Source organism: Toxotes jaculatrix, chromosome 18 (assembly GCF_017976425.1).
Source record: "Toxotes jaculatrix isolate fToxJac2 chromosome 18, fToxJac2.pri, whole genome shotgun sequence".
Lineage (NCBI taxonomy): Eukaryota > Metazoa > Chordata > Actinopteri > Toxotidae > Toxotes > Toxotes jaculatrix.
The window spans coordinates 14192442-14207928 of record NC_054411.1 but is presented as its reverse complement, the minus strand read 5'-3'; the positions used below and the strand labels follow the sequence as shown (position 1 = coordinate 14207928).

Here is a 15487-nt window from a genome sequence, read left to right as displayed (position 1 = left end):
ATTATACCTTATGGCTCTCTGTCTTTCCACTTCTTACTTTATAACCATCATCCTGGATAAATCCACTTTTCCTGTTGACCTCCAGATTAACCCCATGACCACCAGGACATCATGCTCCAACACACACAACTCATGCCTATAAATCAATGCAGCCTGGGGATGCAGATCATGTCAAATGCTGAGACACAAAGGAACGATGAGAGAGAAACAAAGCCAGTGGTCATTTTATCAACAACAGTCCCTTTTCCAAGTAGGCACGTGTGTGCATGCAAATGTAAAACTGTAAAAACAAGCATAACCGCATAACCCTGCTTCCAAAACAGCAACATAAAAAAAAAAAAAAAAAAAAGGACATTCAAGAGCTTTGGTGAATTAGCAGTCAGGGCTCAGATACGTTTTTAGCAGCAAGAAAAAGACAAAGGAATGAGAGGAGAAAGAAAGAGAAACAAAGGAAGAGCACACGTTATTCAGCTGCAGCTTTTTTTGGAGAGAGACAAGACGGGGGGTGGGGAGGGGGGACTGGTTGAGAGAGTAGTTGCATGCATCTGACGAGAAAGCCGCTGCACACTGCAGCATCAGCTAGCAAAGAAAAAAAAAAGAAAAAGCATAACATAGCGGACAGAGCGGAGAGGTACATGCTCATCACTCAGACTTGTGATTGGCTGAACTCCATGTCCAGTTGTCAGACAGGAGTGCCATGTTAAAGTACACACGGTGCAGAACAGATTGGATTTAAATGACCAATTTCTGTCCTTTTCACTTCTCGCTGTGTTCCTGCTCGTCTTGTGCAGCTCTGCTCCTCCATCATCCCTCTCTCTGTCCTGATTCATCTCTTTATCCTGTTTATGCCTTTAATCCTCCCCTCCTCTCCTTGTTCTTGCCTCGACTTTTAACTTCCTGTCCTCTCTCTTTGACCTCCCTCGTCTGTTTTCTATCCCAGACTTCATTTGCTTCTCCTCAATCCTCCATTTCTTGACTTTATTTTTTGTTTAGTGCTTCCCATCCATCTTCTTGTCTCTCTTTCTCTTCTCCTCAGTTCTTTTGTCTCATCTGTCCCTCTCTTTTCCACGCTTGTGTCAGCTTTGCCTGACACCTACCTACCACCTGCTGCACCCGTTCACTCACACACAGTCATTTCCCATCATTACTCCTTGTCTGATGCGACTTTTGACGAAGAGAATGTGCATCACGTGTTCAGTAAGGGTTTCCTTGACAAGAGTGACAGAGCAGGTTTTGGATGGTGGGTTGATCCATGGAAACACAGAACACACTTCAAGATCGTCATCAACATGATACATAGCCATGGCAACAGCTGCCAAAAAGCCCTCCCACACAAGCAGTGGGCCAATCACTGTTGGCACTGCCACTACAGGGAACTTGAGTGACAGCTCTCTGAGTGAAAAGACATACTGGGCACACTTGTGTTCCCTCTCCTCTGTATCTAAAGATATAGAGGAAAAACTCATTCAATCAATTCCTACCTCCCTCCACTGTTTTATACTGACTCCTTTTTCAAATCTTGTTTTAGCATAGTCTTGCACACTGGATTAAAATGTTACAAAAGCAGTAACATAGCAGTAAAACGGCCCAACATCAACTATTCAAGGACTGTCTAATAGAATCAGGACACCAGTCCAGGTGAAGCACATCGCTGGCAGGTGAAAAAGAAGCGTCTGGCAGCACCTTGTGTCACAGATCTGGTGCATGTCAGTCTGCAGCTCTCTTCAGACCATCTGTGTCGTTAGCAGTGACAAGGACTCCAGTGCAAAGAGGTTTCAAAGTTGAGAGAAAACACTGGAGGGGCTGGGGGAAAGCATCTTTAAATACGAATAAAATCCCAGAACCTACTTGTCCTGTTTTACCGTTTTCAGGCAGCAGAGGGATGTTCAAGAACTCAATAGTCTACTCCTTAACAGACTGACCTTCTGACCCTGAACACCAGCAGCCACCAGCTTCGCTCGGATTGATCTCTAACCTTTGACATGACAGACTCATCAGTATGCTCTGATTAACTGCAGTGCGGTTGGCTGCTGAAACATGTCAGTGACAACACAGTGATTTCTTATGCATCCCACTGGAGCTGTCCAAAAGGTGCTGCCTACCAGCAGCTCGAAAGCTCAGTAATTAACACATTTTATCTTGTTTATTTAACCCAGACACAAAAAATAAAAATAAAAATAAAATAAAATCCAGTGGACTTACTGTAACTCACCGAGGACAAAAGCATCTGCTAAATGTAATGTAACCCAAACATGGCAGTTGTGGCAGTTGTGGCTGATGCGACTGTGCCAATCACAGTGTTCCTGCCCATAACGCTGGTGGCATCCATAATTTCACAGACACCAGCTTTCATCGGGCCGGCAGCATAAACACACCAAATATGAAACACTCCTTTTCTCTGGAGTGCTTTGTGGAGTCAGATGCTCAGCGCCTGGGGCAGGAGAGGGTCACTGCCTAAACACATGGTGTAGTGTCTGTGTGTGTGTGCATGTGTGTGTGTGAATGCCCACAAACACACGTACAGTTGAACATACACATACGCACCCCTGCATGCGCATACACCCCACCCCGTTCACACACACGTTCAGCTCAGCGCTATTAGTTCCAGATCATTTTGCGAAGCAGTCTGTAAACAGTGAGCCTGGGGATAAGCAAAGATCCTACTGTACTGGAAGTAATCTCACAACACACACCTTAACACCCTGTGCACAAACACGCACATACAAACGGACACAAAACACACATAGATGTAAATGTTAATAAATACCTGGAGGGCCGACAAACAATATTACACTGAAGTGCACGTTTGTTTGCTTCTTATGTTTGGCCTCATAATGTATTTCTGAACAATAACAATGATCCACGTTGGGCTGGGTTCATTTGGTCATTTTACAGTGACAGTAAAACTGATGAAATAATGATAATATCAACCAGCTGTCCAAGTAAAGATTAAGTAAATACCTCAGAAATCCTTTCTGGATTCAGAGGAGACTTTTATTTTTGAAAGGTATTTTCTACTTCCCCCTATTCATCCTAAAGTGATCTTAATATATTTTTATAGAAGTGAATATGCTGTGATGCCAAATTTGTATATTTTTCTTTAAATGGAACGGTTCTGTCTTGACCGGAGGTTTACTGTTTATCTTATTTTAAGAAGTGAACAGTACACTATGAGTTGCACTGAATTTTATTTATCCTTTTGTTATATGAGTGTGTATAATGTTCTTTTTTGGTTCTGGACTTCACCCTGAAGGACACACTGAGCATTTGTGCAAGAGAGACCATATACAACAACAGCTCCAGGAGGAGGACGTTGTGCTGTTGCTATGTCTGGTGCTTTGCAATAAAGTGCTGAAAGTGTGGTGCTTTGTGATCCACTAGACAACGCAGAGCTATACCTGCTACACGTTTACACAAACTCGAACAGCCGCACACACAACAACACATGTTGTGAGGACTGTGCAGGGTGTGCCAGTACTTTACACGTCAGAGAGACAGGATCCCTCTGTCTCTGCAGTAATACACACCTCATGACCCCCAATCTGCTGTTATCATGAGCACAGGCCAAATATAATGAGTCACCAAACACACACACATAAACACACACACACACAGACAAACTGCTCAACATAAATACAGCGAGATGAGCACTGAGTCTGGCAGAGATGCACAGAAGTCTATCTGAGTGCATTTGCACACACATAAAAACGCACACGCACACATACCTCAGGATTCCTGTCTGAGTGGCAGTAAGGTAAGGACAACCTGCTGACATCAAGGCTAACACTCTGTGTGCCTAACACTGCAGAGATGAAGTCATAAATACACACACATGCACACTGTGGACATAGAGAACAAAAACCTATAACATGACGTTGAAGTGCGAGTAAGAGGAAGTGGACAATACCACATTTTTGTCCTGAAGACAGAGCTGATTAGGGGTCACCACCACTTGAAGCTGATACTTATCCAGGCTACACTTAAAGGAGTTTCTTCATGCTGAAGCTTTTAACTCATGGTTATCCCACATGTCAGGCAGCTTTAAATCTTCTTGCAAAAAAGCTCAAATGCCCGGAGAAATCATCTCCTCTTGATTTATATTTTCAGACAAGAAATATCAAACGCCTCTGATCCTTCAAACAAACAAACACAAAAGGTGGCCTGCTGTTCTGTGTGTGTTTGTGTGTGTGTGTGTGTGTGGGTGTGTGTGTGTTCCTCGTTACAGCCTCATCTGTATTCATTTACGAAGGAAGTGCAAGAGGCCCCTCTCAACATGTTTAGAGTATAGGATGACTAATGGAGACAGATAGCATGATGAATCCACTCATCTGCAATGGATTAACCTTGTCTAGCCCTCGAATCTGATCTAATCAGCCTGAATCAGCTTGTTACTGTATGACACCATCTAAACAGTGACTCCCAAACATTCGGTCTTGTGACAGTGACTGTATTAGCGCTGGAGGAGTATATTCAGGTATAACAGAATACACAACAATTAAAACAAACTCCAAAGCATTCAAGGCATTTCTTATTTCCCAGGCAACAACTGGTTTTCTATTCATTTCAGCAGACTTAAGAATTAACACAATGCTTCCTTGTTTAAAAGTGTGAAAATATTTTAATATTTTCATTGAATTAGATGGAGGATGGAGGAGTCGAGAGCAGAGCGATAAATAAATGAGTAACTTTAATAGCTAACAGCTTTAAGTGCAGCTTGAGTGATGATATGCATTTTTCTGGACATGCTCAGATGTTTATGAACAGACATAGAGAGCGGTCCATTTGATCAATGATGATAAGCATCATAAACATGATGGATGAGAAAATGTGCTGAAATGCTAGTCTGGTAAATGAGAAAAACCGTTGACCTGTTTTTCTTGTCACGTGTGATTAGTGTGTCCCCAAATACAGATTAGCTATTCTGCACCATGTGAAACGGGACTGTGAGAAATCTGGATTTTATATGATACAACAGTCTGATCAGTGGCTTCCTTGACCTCTGCAGCCAATCGGTTTGTCTCTTTATCTTCTCCAGACTCACACTTTGACCGGTGTGTGCATGCCTTTGTGTGACTGAGTGGCAGAGCATTTATACTGTGAATAATATTTACATAGCCCACTGTGGACCACCAACACTGCGCTCTTTACACAGTGGGTCCTGCACAAACACACTCGCAGACACTGAGGAATAAAACACGGAGAGCTCTCCTGGGAAATCAGCTCTTATGACATAACCTCGCTCTAGTCTTCGACAAGCAGCTATAATGCAATGCCAAGCATGTGACAGTGTGCGCTTCATTCATTAGCCATGTTATCTGGGTACAAACAGTCCTCACACTTGCCAAGCAACAACAACACATCTCACACCATCAGCGCTCAGCTGGAAATCAGAAATGTGATCAGGACACAAGGAGGAAAAAGAAAAAAAAAAAAAAAGAACTTGTGCTGACCATAGAGACATGTGTCCATAGCAGTAGGCTACCTCAGCAGCCACTGCAGTATCATGCCTGCTACAGTGCTGTGAACAAAACAGACATAATGCAATGCAACATTAACATCTGTCAAGCAGCTGGCTGCCAAGCCATATGTCCTGTGTGTTAAGTCTACATGTCTAACTGGATAAAGCTGGATCATTTTTAGACTTTACCTCTCTCCTGTCCTCATCTGCTTGCTTTAATTTTCTCTTATTTCTATCTTCTTGAAGGATTTACATGCATAAATGTATAATGTCAAAATCTGAGTTTAATCTACTCCCAGAGACAATGCCTCAAATAAAACAAAATACGTGAAAACGAAAGTAATTCAAGTATTCTGCATCCTTACTCTGAAATATCTAAATACACCTTCAGTGCGTGTATGTGAGCACCAGCATGAGAAGAAACACAGTTGGCCAGGATCCCTGCCACTTTGTGCTGTATTCATTTAAAAACAGCCAACAAGATGTGCATCTGTAGGATATCCAAAATGCCTGCACAGGTCTGCCAATTCAATCGCCTTTAAATTTTCTTCTAACCAATTTTAGATGCAACTGCTCGTACAGCAAGGGCAGCCTGCTTGAACTCTGGAATATTTTAATATCAACAAGTACCCCTGTTCTGTAAAAGAGCATGACACGCCTTTCGCTTCCATGGCTGGGTTCTTTGTTTCCAACAATCAGCAGTATACGAATGTGTGACACTGTGACATTTATCCCCCAAAAGAAAATTCCCTTTTAGAAGTGTTTTGTAAGCCACAAAACAGAAACCTTGCAGATAGAAGAGATGCTTTATACTGTCACTTGATGGGCTGGATGATTGTTGACACGGTCGTTTGCATCAAAGGCCCCCAGTTTGAGGAAAATCCCAGAAGGCTTGTCCTCAAGAACAAGCTTACGACAGTTTCCTCATCTGCCCATTTCTCAAACCAACACAGGATCAACATGGTAAAGTATCCAGGAGCATTAAAAGGGGCATTCCACCAATTTAATGCATTGAGATCAGTTTATTCGTCCTCTCAGCCTGTGAAAACAGATGTGTAATGTCATCTGTATTTCCTGATTACAGCTTCTGTGTTATCTTGAGTTAGAGATTTCAATTATTTGATAGAACACTGGCTTTTTAGAGCTGGGCAGGGCATTTAAAAGACAGAAAAGGTTTAATGAAATGTGCTACTGAATTGCATGTGTGGTAGACCTTGGCCAATAAATCAGATCAGACTGTTACATTGACTGGTATTAGCTTATTGCAGCTGTATCAGTTTGAGTATATATCTTGGCCAACATGCAGAAAGAAACTGGGGTGAGGTTATTTAGAAACAGTGTCACTATTGCATAGTTTATCCACCAGAGAGCACTGACAAGTAGATATTTTTACTTGGTTGCAATTCTTCACAAAAAGAAATATAATTTATAATTTGTAATTTTTATTATAATTTGTTTATCTGTTTATCTACCTGTACCCTCTATCTGTTTCCTGTCCAACTTCAAACACCTTGTCAAGATTCACCTTCAAAAGACACACTTCCACCTTCAGGCTGCCTCTGTCACAGACCTGTGCAAACACATACACTGCAGACCAAAGCATCACGCATTACTGCTAACTGAATCATCTGTGCATGCAGCCAGAGTCTACAGCACTCAGCTAGCATCATCTACTACAGCTATAACATCCACACAATAGAAGACAAAGGGAAGATTTGAGGAGAAAGAACTACTTGAGTTTGCATTTTATAATTCTGCTTGTGTTTTGATACTCTCAGCACCCCACAGATTAGATTTCAGAGCACAAAAAATGTACTAAGCAAATAAATATGACTCAGGTCCTGATTTTGTTTTTACACCGCCCACTTAAACCGCATCAGGGATGAAAAAATATTGCAGCGGTTCATCTTCAAGTTCTTTTCATAGCACTCGGATTTGGATGCACATTATGTTCTTTTTTGTCTGTGCTCATCCCACAGATGAAAATTATCCAGGCAGAATGTTCAGCTGAGAGGTAATAAAAGATGCTAAAGCAAGACTAGCAGCTAAAAGAAAAATGACTTCACTTGGACTATTTGGCATCCCCACATTAAATTTAAATGAATAACTTTTAGCACAAAATAGCTGGAGGAAAATGTTAGCACAGCAATGGCTGCTGTAGCATTTACCCTGTAGAGTTAATGATGTGCATCCTCAGGTGACTCTACAAACACTTCAAATCTACACTCGCACGACCAAGACAAACCCAGGTACAGCGTCACAAAACAAGGATGAACATAAACCCAGAAACAATGCTGACAAAATTAAAGACAGCTGAAATGCTTACTGAATATAATTGGAGAAAATATATGCGACCAAAGGTGACCAGAAAAGAGCATGACGCAATACAGTGAAAGCCTGTCAGTGCTGGGATTCCCTACAGGCTGGTTTCTGTGCTCTTTCACTTTATGATGCCTCAGTGCAAATGTGCTATTCTCATACAGGTATTTATATGCCTACAGTCAGTGAAGACACGGAAAGCTTGTCATTTGGCTGTAGGTGGCCAAAAAAACAGCATCTAAAAAGCAACAAAGAGGTGAAATTTGCACAAATAAAGCCAATAGAGCTTCTATGTGCATCTGAATGAACCTTTAGCAGCCTAAAAGCTCTGTTGGTGGCTCCTATAGAAGAAACTGAAACTGCTTCTTTAAGCAAAACACACCAACATGTTTTGCTTTGACCAAGTGAAAAGCACATAGTCCATACATAAGATTAAAACAAAAAATTATCCAAATTTTAAGCCAGTACAGGATGGAAAATTAGTAAAAGTAGCATCTAATAAATCTCCAGTGAAGATCTGTTCATGAATTGGTCTTGCTACAGATCTCCAACTGTAGCAAGACCAGTTGTTCCCATATGTACAGCTGCACACGTCATTAATAATCTCAGATGCCCAAACAGGCAGCTTGAGGATATTTAACTCCAGTGTTTGGAGAAGTGACCAGTCAAACTTCTGCCACTGGTGCTTGTTTAGTCTTGCAGGAACAAGCAAGTTGCTAAATTAGTATGGCTAGTGAAAAGCTTTTCAAATCCATTAACGCCCATAAACAACAGCTGATGACATCATCATGTTGAGACAAGAGGCTTGGCCAGTAAACTCACACGTAAAGGACTGTGGACATATTTGGTCTTACCAGGCGTCAGACAGGGTTAGATTCCCAGCATATGAAAGGATATGGGTTACAGACGACACGAAGACACCAGTTTCGAGGCCTCGTTGTCTGCTTTAAGCAGAAGAAGGCCACGGGGGCCAGGGCCGGGTACGGCTGCTGCTCCTCCTCCTCGGAGACACAGTCTGGATCGCGAATAGGAGCCGTGATGCGAACTCCCAGCGTTGGTCCAACTTCCACTTCCAGCTCCGGTTCTTGAACCTCAGGACTCCACTCATCTCCTCCTTCTCCCCGAACACCGCTGCTCCTTCTCCTCCTCCTCCTCCTCCTCTCCACTTCCTCTTTCTCCTCGTCCTCTTCATCACTGCCTCCGCCAGGGTCAACATCACGACCCGGGGCGTCATTCCTGTAGGGCGTCGGTATGGCGAGCCTCACCTCCTCCTGCACTTCCTCCTGCTCCTGCCCCTCCTGGCACTCTGCATACTGAAAGCGCGCTCTCCCCTCGCCATCAGTCATGATAGAGCATCAGGCAGAGCCACTCTGAGGGGAGGTCAGACAAGAGGGAGGTTAGAGAGGGAGAGAGGTGAAAAGACGGACAACAGTGTGGTGAGCGAGGCGGAGATGGAGGTAGAGGAATTTGCAAAAACGCAGGGAAACAGTGACAGTGAGTAAGAAGACATTGAAAGAGAGCGATCAACTCAGCACAGAGCCATTGGAGACAAATCACACAATGAGCCAAATAAACACTTAGGCAGTTTCCTCCTCCATCCAATCCCTCAGCAGAAAAAAAGTACTTCCAATCAGTCTACACACAGATTTTCAATATTTGTTTACTGACCTGGCAGCGTTTGAGGATTTTCATGAGAATTTATTTCACAAAGCTCTTTGTCAGTTCAGACATTTTCCTCTTTGTCTCTTGCTCCACTTAGAAAAAAAAAGAGCAAAACCTGCTCTCTCTCTACCACAAAAAAGAAAATTATCACACAAAACCACGAGTCTCTGTGGAACATCACAGACATATTGTGTGAATATGATAAAGGCTACACCAAACTCACTATTTAGCACCACAGACGGACAATTACTTGCTGTTCCAGTGACAACAAATAGTTATAAACACAAAATTTATCCAGTAAAACAATGTAACAGTGAACGCTGTGAGCACTGCAGAATTATATTGTGATATTATGGGAATAGTGGGGATTTTTTTTTTCTTCACTCTGCCTCCCTCTCTCTTCCTGTTGCTATGTGATTGAACAGATGGACTGCTCTGTCTCTGGTTTACTGGAGGTTTTTAGCCCACACCACGCATTGGTGGGCAGGGAATGCGCAAAAGAAAAAAAAAAGAAAAACAATAAATGCCATACTAATCCTGATTATAATAATAAGTAGAATAACATCAAGAACAAAACGTTGGTCATCACAATCCAGCTAACAGACTTCTTTTCTCCTCTAAGGGCTTTTTAATGGGCTTTGATGTCCGCCGTTTGCCGTTGTAAGACAGAAAAGCGCATCTGACGCTTGAGGCAGTTGTATGTTCTTCTCGAAGAATCGTATGACAGAGGGAAAAATATTAAACATGCTCTCACCACAATAGATGTTGAAAAGTACTTACACGCGCATTTCAAACGGTGCCAAAGGAAATAAAACCGCCTGAGGGAACAGAGCGCCCATCACCTGTGTTTTCTCGTTATTCGTTGTTAAAAAGTGGACACAATGGGTACTTAAACATGACAGGCAAAAAGAGCAACTTTATTCTTTTAAAATACCTTATCGAGACGGAATCGGAAGTTCCCATAAGCATGATCCGTGACTTTCCGTGTTTCTAGCGCACCCAGCCTTTTCTCAGCAAACCCGGAGCTCTCCTTTCCTTTCCTTTCTTTCCTCTCTTCTCTCTCCGCGAAATAAAAGTCTTCTTACTTCTTTTGCCTTTTCACAGATCAAAGATAATCCGAGATCCGTTTAGTAATTTAAGTAATCAAAGAATCTCTTGCAGTTTTGCGCGTTGGGTTAAACGGGAACATCTATCCACATCCATGCATCCATCCATCCGTCTATCCTCGCCGAGGTGTTGGTTACGCAGCGTGGAGCGGAGATGCGCGCGAGAGGGTCGGACCGTGTGGGTTGCTCTGCTGTGAAGCTCCGTGGATGATCTGACACGGGGAAAAGAAAAAAAGGAAAAAAAAAAAAAAACTTGGCCCAGGACCCGGGAGCCCTGACACGTGACGTGACGCTCGGCTATGGAGACGAAGCGCACAGTGGAAGACACACACACACACATGCGCGCGAAAAAGGCAAGGAGAGCCAAGCTGGGCGCGCACGCACCGCGGTGTTTCATGCATCACCATGCAGTCAGCAGCAGATAATGGAAGTGGTATGAAAAATATATTAACCTGTAGCACAGAAACACTGTATTATTATTATTATTATTATTATTATTATTATTATTATTATTATTAATAATAATAATAATAATAATAATAATAATAATAACAATAACATATTTTATTATTATAACATTCCATGATATTCTTCCAGTATGGAGCCTACATTAACATATCTGCTACTGTATAGAAACATCACGGTATAATAGGGGAGTGACAGGGAGATTAATGTGCTTACATGTCCATGTTTTCAAAAAAGAAATATTTATATAAATATTATTATAAATATTCGTCTGGGTGTTAATAGTCGGTACCTGTTGGGCTGAACAGATGGGTTTGGGTTTTGGACTTCATCATGAGATGAAGGTGCTGACAGGTGAGAAAAACAAAAAGCTGTTGCAAGCTGAGCTGCAAAGCGATTTTGAACAGTGGCCACTGTTGGAATTGCAGGACAAGTGACCCTCACTTGTCCCAAGACTTTTTCCCCATACACAAAAACGCACGGCTGTTGAAGGATGAATGCATTTTTTTCTAAGCATCTCAAAAACTACAAGTGACTCTTAATACTGTCACAATTTGCTCATTAGATCCAATGAAAATAAAAAGTCTTAAAGAGACGTATTATTCAATTATTTTCAACAGCCCTGAGTTGGTTGGATTTTGGTCAGACTGTCTGCACCTCTTATAATATCTGATTTAGCTCATAAAAATCACTTTGAGTAATGGATCCACGGAGGATTAGAGCCAGATGAGCCACTTTGAATTACTCGGATCTGGTCTGGATCCAGAATTATTTTCCCCAGAAGTGCAAAAGCCTGTGAGCCATTCATTTCACTGAAGCCAGCTTGGAACACATCATCTACACAACATGAGAAGGAGGAGTTGTGTGTTAAACTGCACAGTTTGACTCTACTGAAGCTGCAAATATTAGCCAGATAAAAGAAAACAGCACTGCTATAAATGTTTAATCTTAAGTGTTATATTAGCTCAAATATATATATTGTAAACTACAGCCAACGTTGGCAAAATACACCCAGTATCTGCTGAGGAAGTGTATTTTTTTCTCCTTCATGTCACAGTTAATGTGAATTGCAAAGTTGGCTTTTTAAAATTACTTGTTTATGCATTTATTCATAATCAACATTATTTTTTGTTTGGTATATTTGTCATGGTTCAGTGCCTGTATTGAATCAGGGAACTGCTCCTTCTGTGCCGCGTCAACGTCTTTATAGGCAATTTGATTTGGCAATCAATTTAAACTCCCATGCTGCCTGGACGATCGATCACAAATACAAACTATATATTTAATGAAGAGTGTTTTAGTGTGATAAAGAGAGAGGATGAGACAGCGGGAGGAAGACATAAACTCACAGACTGGAAGAGGCAAAGGTTTGTACTCGGGTACAGTTTAGTGCTGTACATTTGGATCCTGAGCAGCTCTACTGCCAGGGCCCACGCTGGTAAACCCTGCTGACATCAACAGCATAAGAAGAAACTGACAGAAACTTGACAGTAATTGACATCAGGATGTGGGAGAATGAAAAGGATTCAAAGCCTCCCTCTGGAATCAAATCTCTCAGGGTTCATTTAGATCTGACAGCTGATTGGATGAAAGTCTGAGCGGTCAAACGTGGTCACAGATAAATGCAAAGTTGCATGTCATTCAAACACACCGAGTTTGTGGGAGATTTTCGAGGGAGACGAAGGCTGAAAAGTCATCCATGTATTCCTGGTGGACCGCTCGCTCTGGCACGCCACGCTAACGCAGAAAAACCAATAAAAGTGTTTTGACCTACCAGTGCTGCTTTGGTTCCCACTGGAAACCGAGGAGGGGGAGCAGTGGAGGACTGCAGCTAAAAGTCAGTGAGAAATAAGCCTACGAAGGTACTTGTCTGGAAAAGTGGTAAATCCTGAAGGCACTGTCTTTGGCTTGAGTTAACATCTTTCTCTTATTATTATTTTATGTAAAAATATAACAAAGGCTTTCCCATTTAAAATGTCTTTAAAAAAATAAAATGCTCACAAATTGAATAAGGCTACTCATGCATTGCTGTTGTAAAATTGTGCTAAGTAATCAGCATAATCTGCGCTCGGGAAGGGGACAATCTATTGGATTGTTAATGGACAAGTAGACAGGCAGGCCAGTCTCCCAACAACCTGATGTAATCCTTTACTCATTCTGTGTATACATACAAAGAAATATGAGACCTGTAATCTACACACTCTTCCTTATCCTGGTGTTTCCATCCTCACATCTGTACGTCTGACATGAGGAAAGGAACACTTACTTATTCCTTGGTTTGTCAGGCCCGTGCAGCTTTTATATTTGTGTCCTGCAATGGGACATGCAAACTGTAAACACAGCAACTTGTACTACTTTCTCATTACAACTAAAAACAAATGCATCCTCAAGCCACAAATCCATAGTCCCTACTTTGAAATGCCAGTACTCAATCCATTAAAAACCCACACAACAAAAGCAGCGCTCATCTTTACAAAGGCCTTTAAGATATCAGACTCTCAGCTGGTTTAGAAAATATTTAAAGTTTAGATAACCAACCTTTTGGCAATTGAGCTCTTTGATCGGTGTGACGTGTTACAATAAGATCCGCTGTAATCGCACTGCCAGTGACTTATTGAGCAGCATCGCCTTATAGCTATCTTGTGCGGTTCACAGATCACTCTGAAGCATCTAATACATTGGAACAAGCTGAATAACTGCTGGGCACACAAATGTGAAGTCGCTGCCAACCTCCTCATCACACAAGACTAAGCTGATCAAAATAATAAATTGCCAAAAGGTTGATGTTCTCCTTCAAGACCCTTGGCAGCGCAGCCACATCCCTGAAAGCCAATTAAGGAGTCGTTTGAAGCTGTGACACTGAAGGAACAATGGAGACGCTCCTGGGTTTTATTAAAAAATGGTGAACTTTAATCATTTTTAATCTGTAGTTGTAAGAAAGGAGGACAGCGCATTCATTTCTTCACACATCCCAGGGTTATTTATGGTTTTGAAAAGGGGTGGGGTGGGGGTCATACATTTTATTTACTTGAGCCCCCATCCCTGCTGAAACACTCTTTCCTGTTTTCAGTCTGAGCAGCACTACACTATCCAAAGTAGCATCAATCGTGAAAACTTGCTGATCATATGTGTGTTTGTGTGTGTCTGTTCATTCTCAGCTGTGAGCAAAGGCGTGCAGTGTGCCGACAGACCGAGCTCCACAGCAACACACCCCTCTTACACCTGTCTACCCCCCCCCCCCCCCCCCCACCAACCCCCCCGCCTTCCCATCATGCACAGAGTTGGAGCTCATATCCTCATTACCGTAGGCTTGGCCCCAAAATGGCTCCCATGAGGTTTTTGCTAACTCTGGCTTCAGTTTCGCTCCGCTCTCAGCTGTGTCTACAAAGCCTGCAAGGCTGGTTTGAATTTGCTCAAGGCAACTCTCACCAAACGATCTTCTCTACCAGCCCTCAGCAGCACGTTCTGCCTCAGAGAAGCAAAGTATCTGATTTTTTCTGCTTGCTTCCCTTTTCTTACATGATAAAGTCGCTCCTGAGCTATACTTTACCTCTGATTTTAAAAACACTTATGAAGGCTATACACTTAGTCACAAATTCAATACAGCGACAAAATAACGGACTGTGTTATATCTTAAGGGAAGAAAACATCTCTCTTCACACACTGTATTTAATTCATTTGTACAGAACATATTGCCACCAGTCTAAATCAATGGGAATGCCTGTGCTTCCCTCAGATAATCAATACTCTTCCGTTAGCCTGCACTCTCTGCCTTCCATTTCCCGGCTGTCCCGACCACTTCCCCATCCCCCCATCCCATCATATCCCACCCTCCCCTCCGCTCTAACTCCCACGCTTTCATCATCCAGCCTTTTCTTCCTGCTTTTCTCATCTCCTTCTCATCAGCGACCATCACTCGATCCTACTAAGTGGGATTTTTCAAGTACAGTAGCAGAGAGAGCAAAGCCATTGCGTGCACACACACACAAAGAGATGGGTTTTCATTTCCAAGTGTATATTAATCAGACACAGACACGGACAGATTAAAATTTGCAGGATGAGAATTAAATCAGCCTTCTCGTTTATATATATATATATATACAAGAAACAAATCAGTGAACTATAAGTGTTATCAAGTTTTGTTGAAGTACCATTAATATAGTGAATTACATTACATAATGGTAGAGAAGGTAGTATAAGCAGCAAGAGCAACAATGGCTGAACACACCAAGAAAACTGCAGTACATAAAAAAACGTCTTTGACGGAAACTGCAAGGAAAATCAGTCCTGCCTGTACTGTTTGATTGACAAGTGATCTCTCGAGATGTGCAGGGTAGAAACACAACAAAGACATCAAAGATGTCTCCAAAGTCCTGAAAGAAAACAACAAAGTCCAGGAATAGTTCTTAAAGATTTCAGCATCATCTATTTTTCTCCCAGCTCCATCTCACCTTGTCTTCTGATCTATCTTAGGTCA

The 15487-nt window shown here is 42.1% G+C and overlaps 1 protein-coding gene across 1 annotated transcript in view; it reads right to left on the bottom strand.

Annotated features, from left to right (window-relative positions):
- cacna1ha (calcium channel, voltage-dependent, T type, alpha 1H subunit a) overlaps positions 1-10479 on the bottom strand; it is a 96036-nt gene extending 85557 nt beyond the window's left edge. The window contains exons 1-2 of the mRNA XM_041062390.1: positions 10374-10479; positions 8675-9147 (exon numbers count right to left, since the gene is read on the bottom strand). Of these exons, the coding sequence (XP_040918324.1) occupies positions 8675-9123 (449 nt within the window). The 5' untranslated portion in view covers positions 9124-9147; positions 10374-10479. The remainder of the gene's footprint in view (positions 1-8674; positions 9148-10373) is intronic.
- Positions 10480-15487: the final 5008 nt, after the last annotated feature.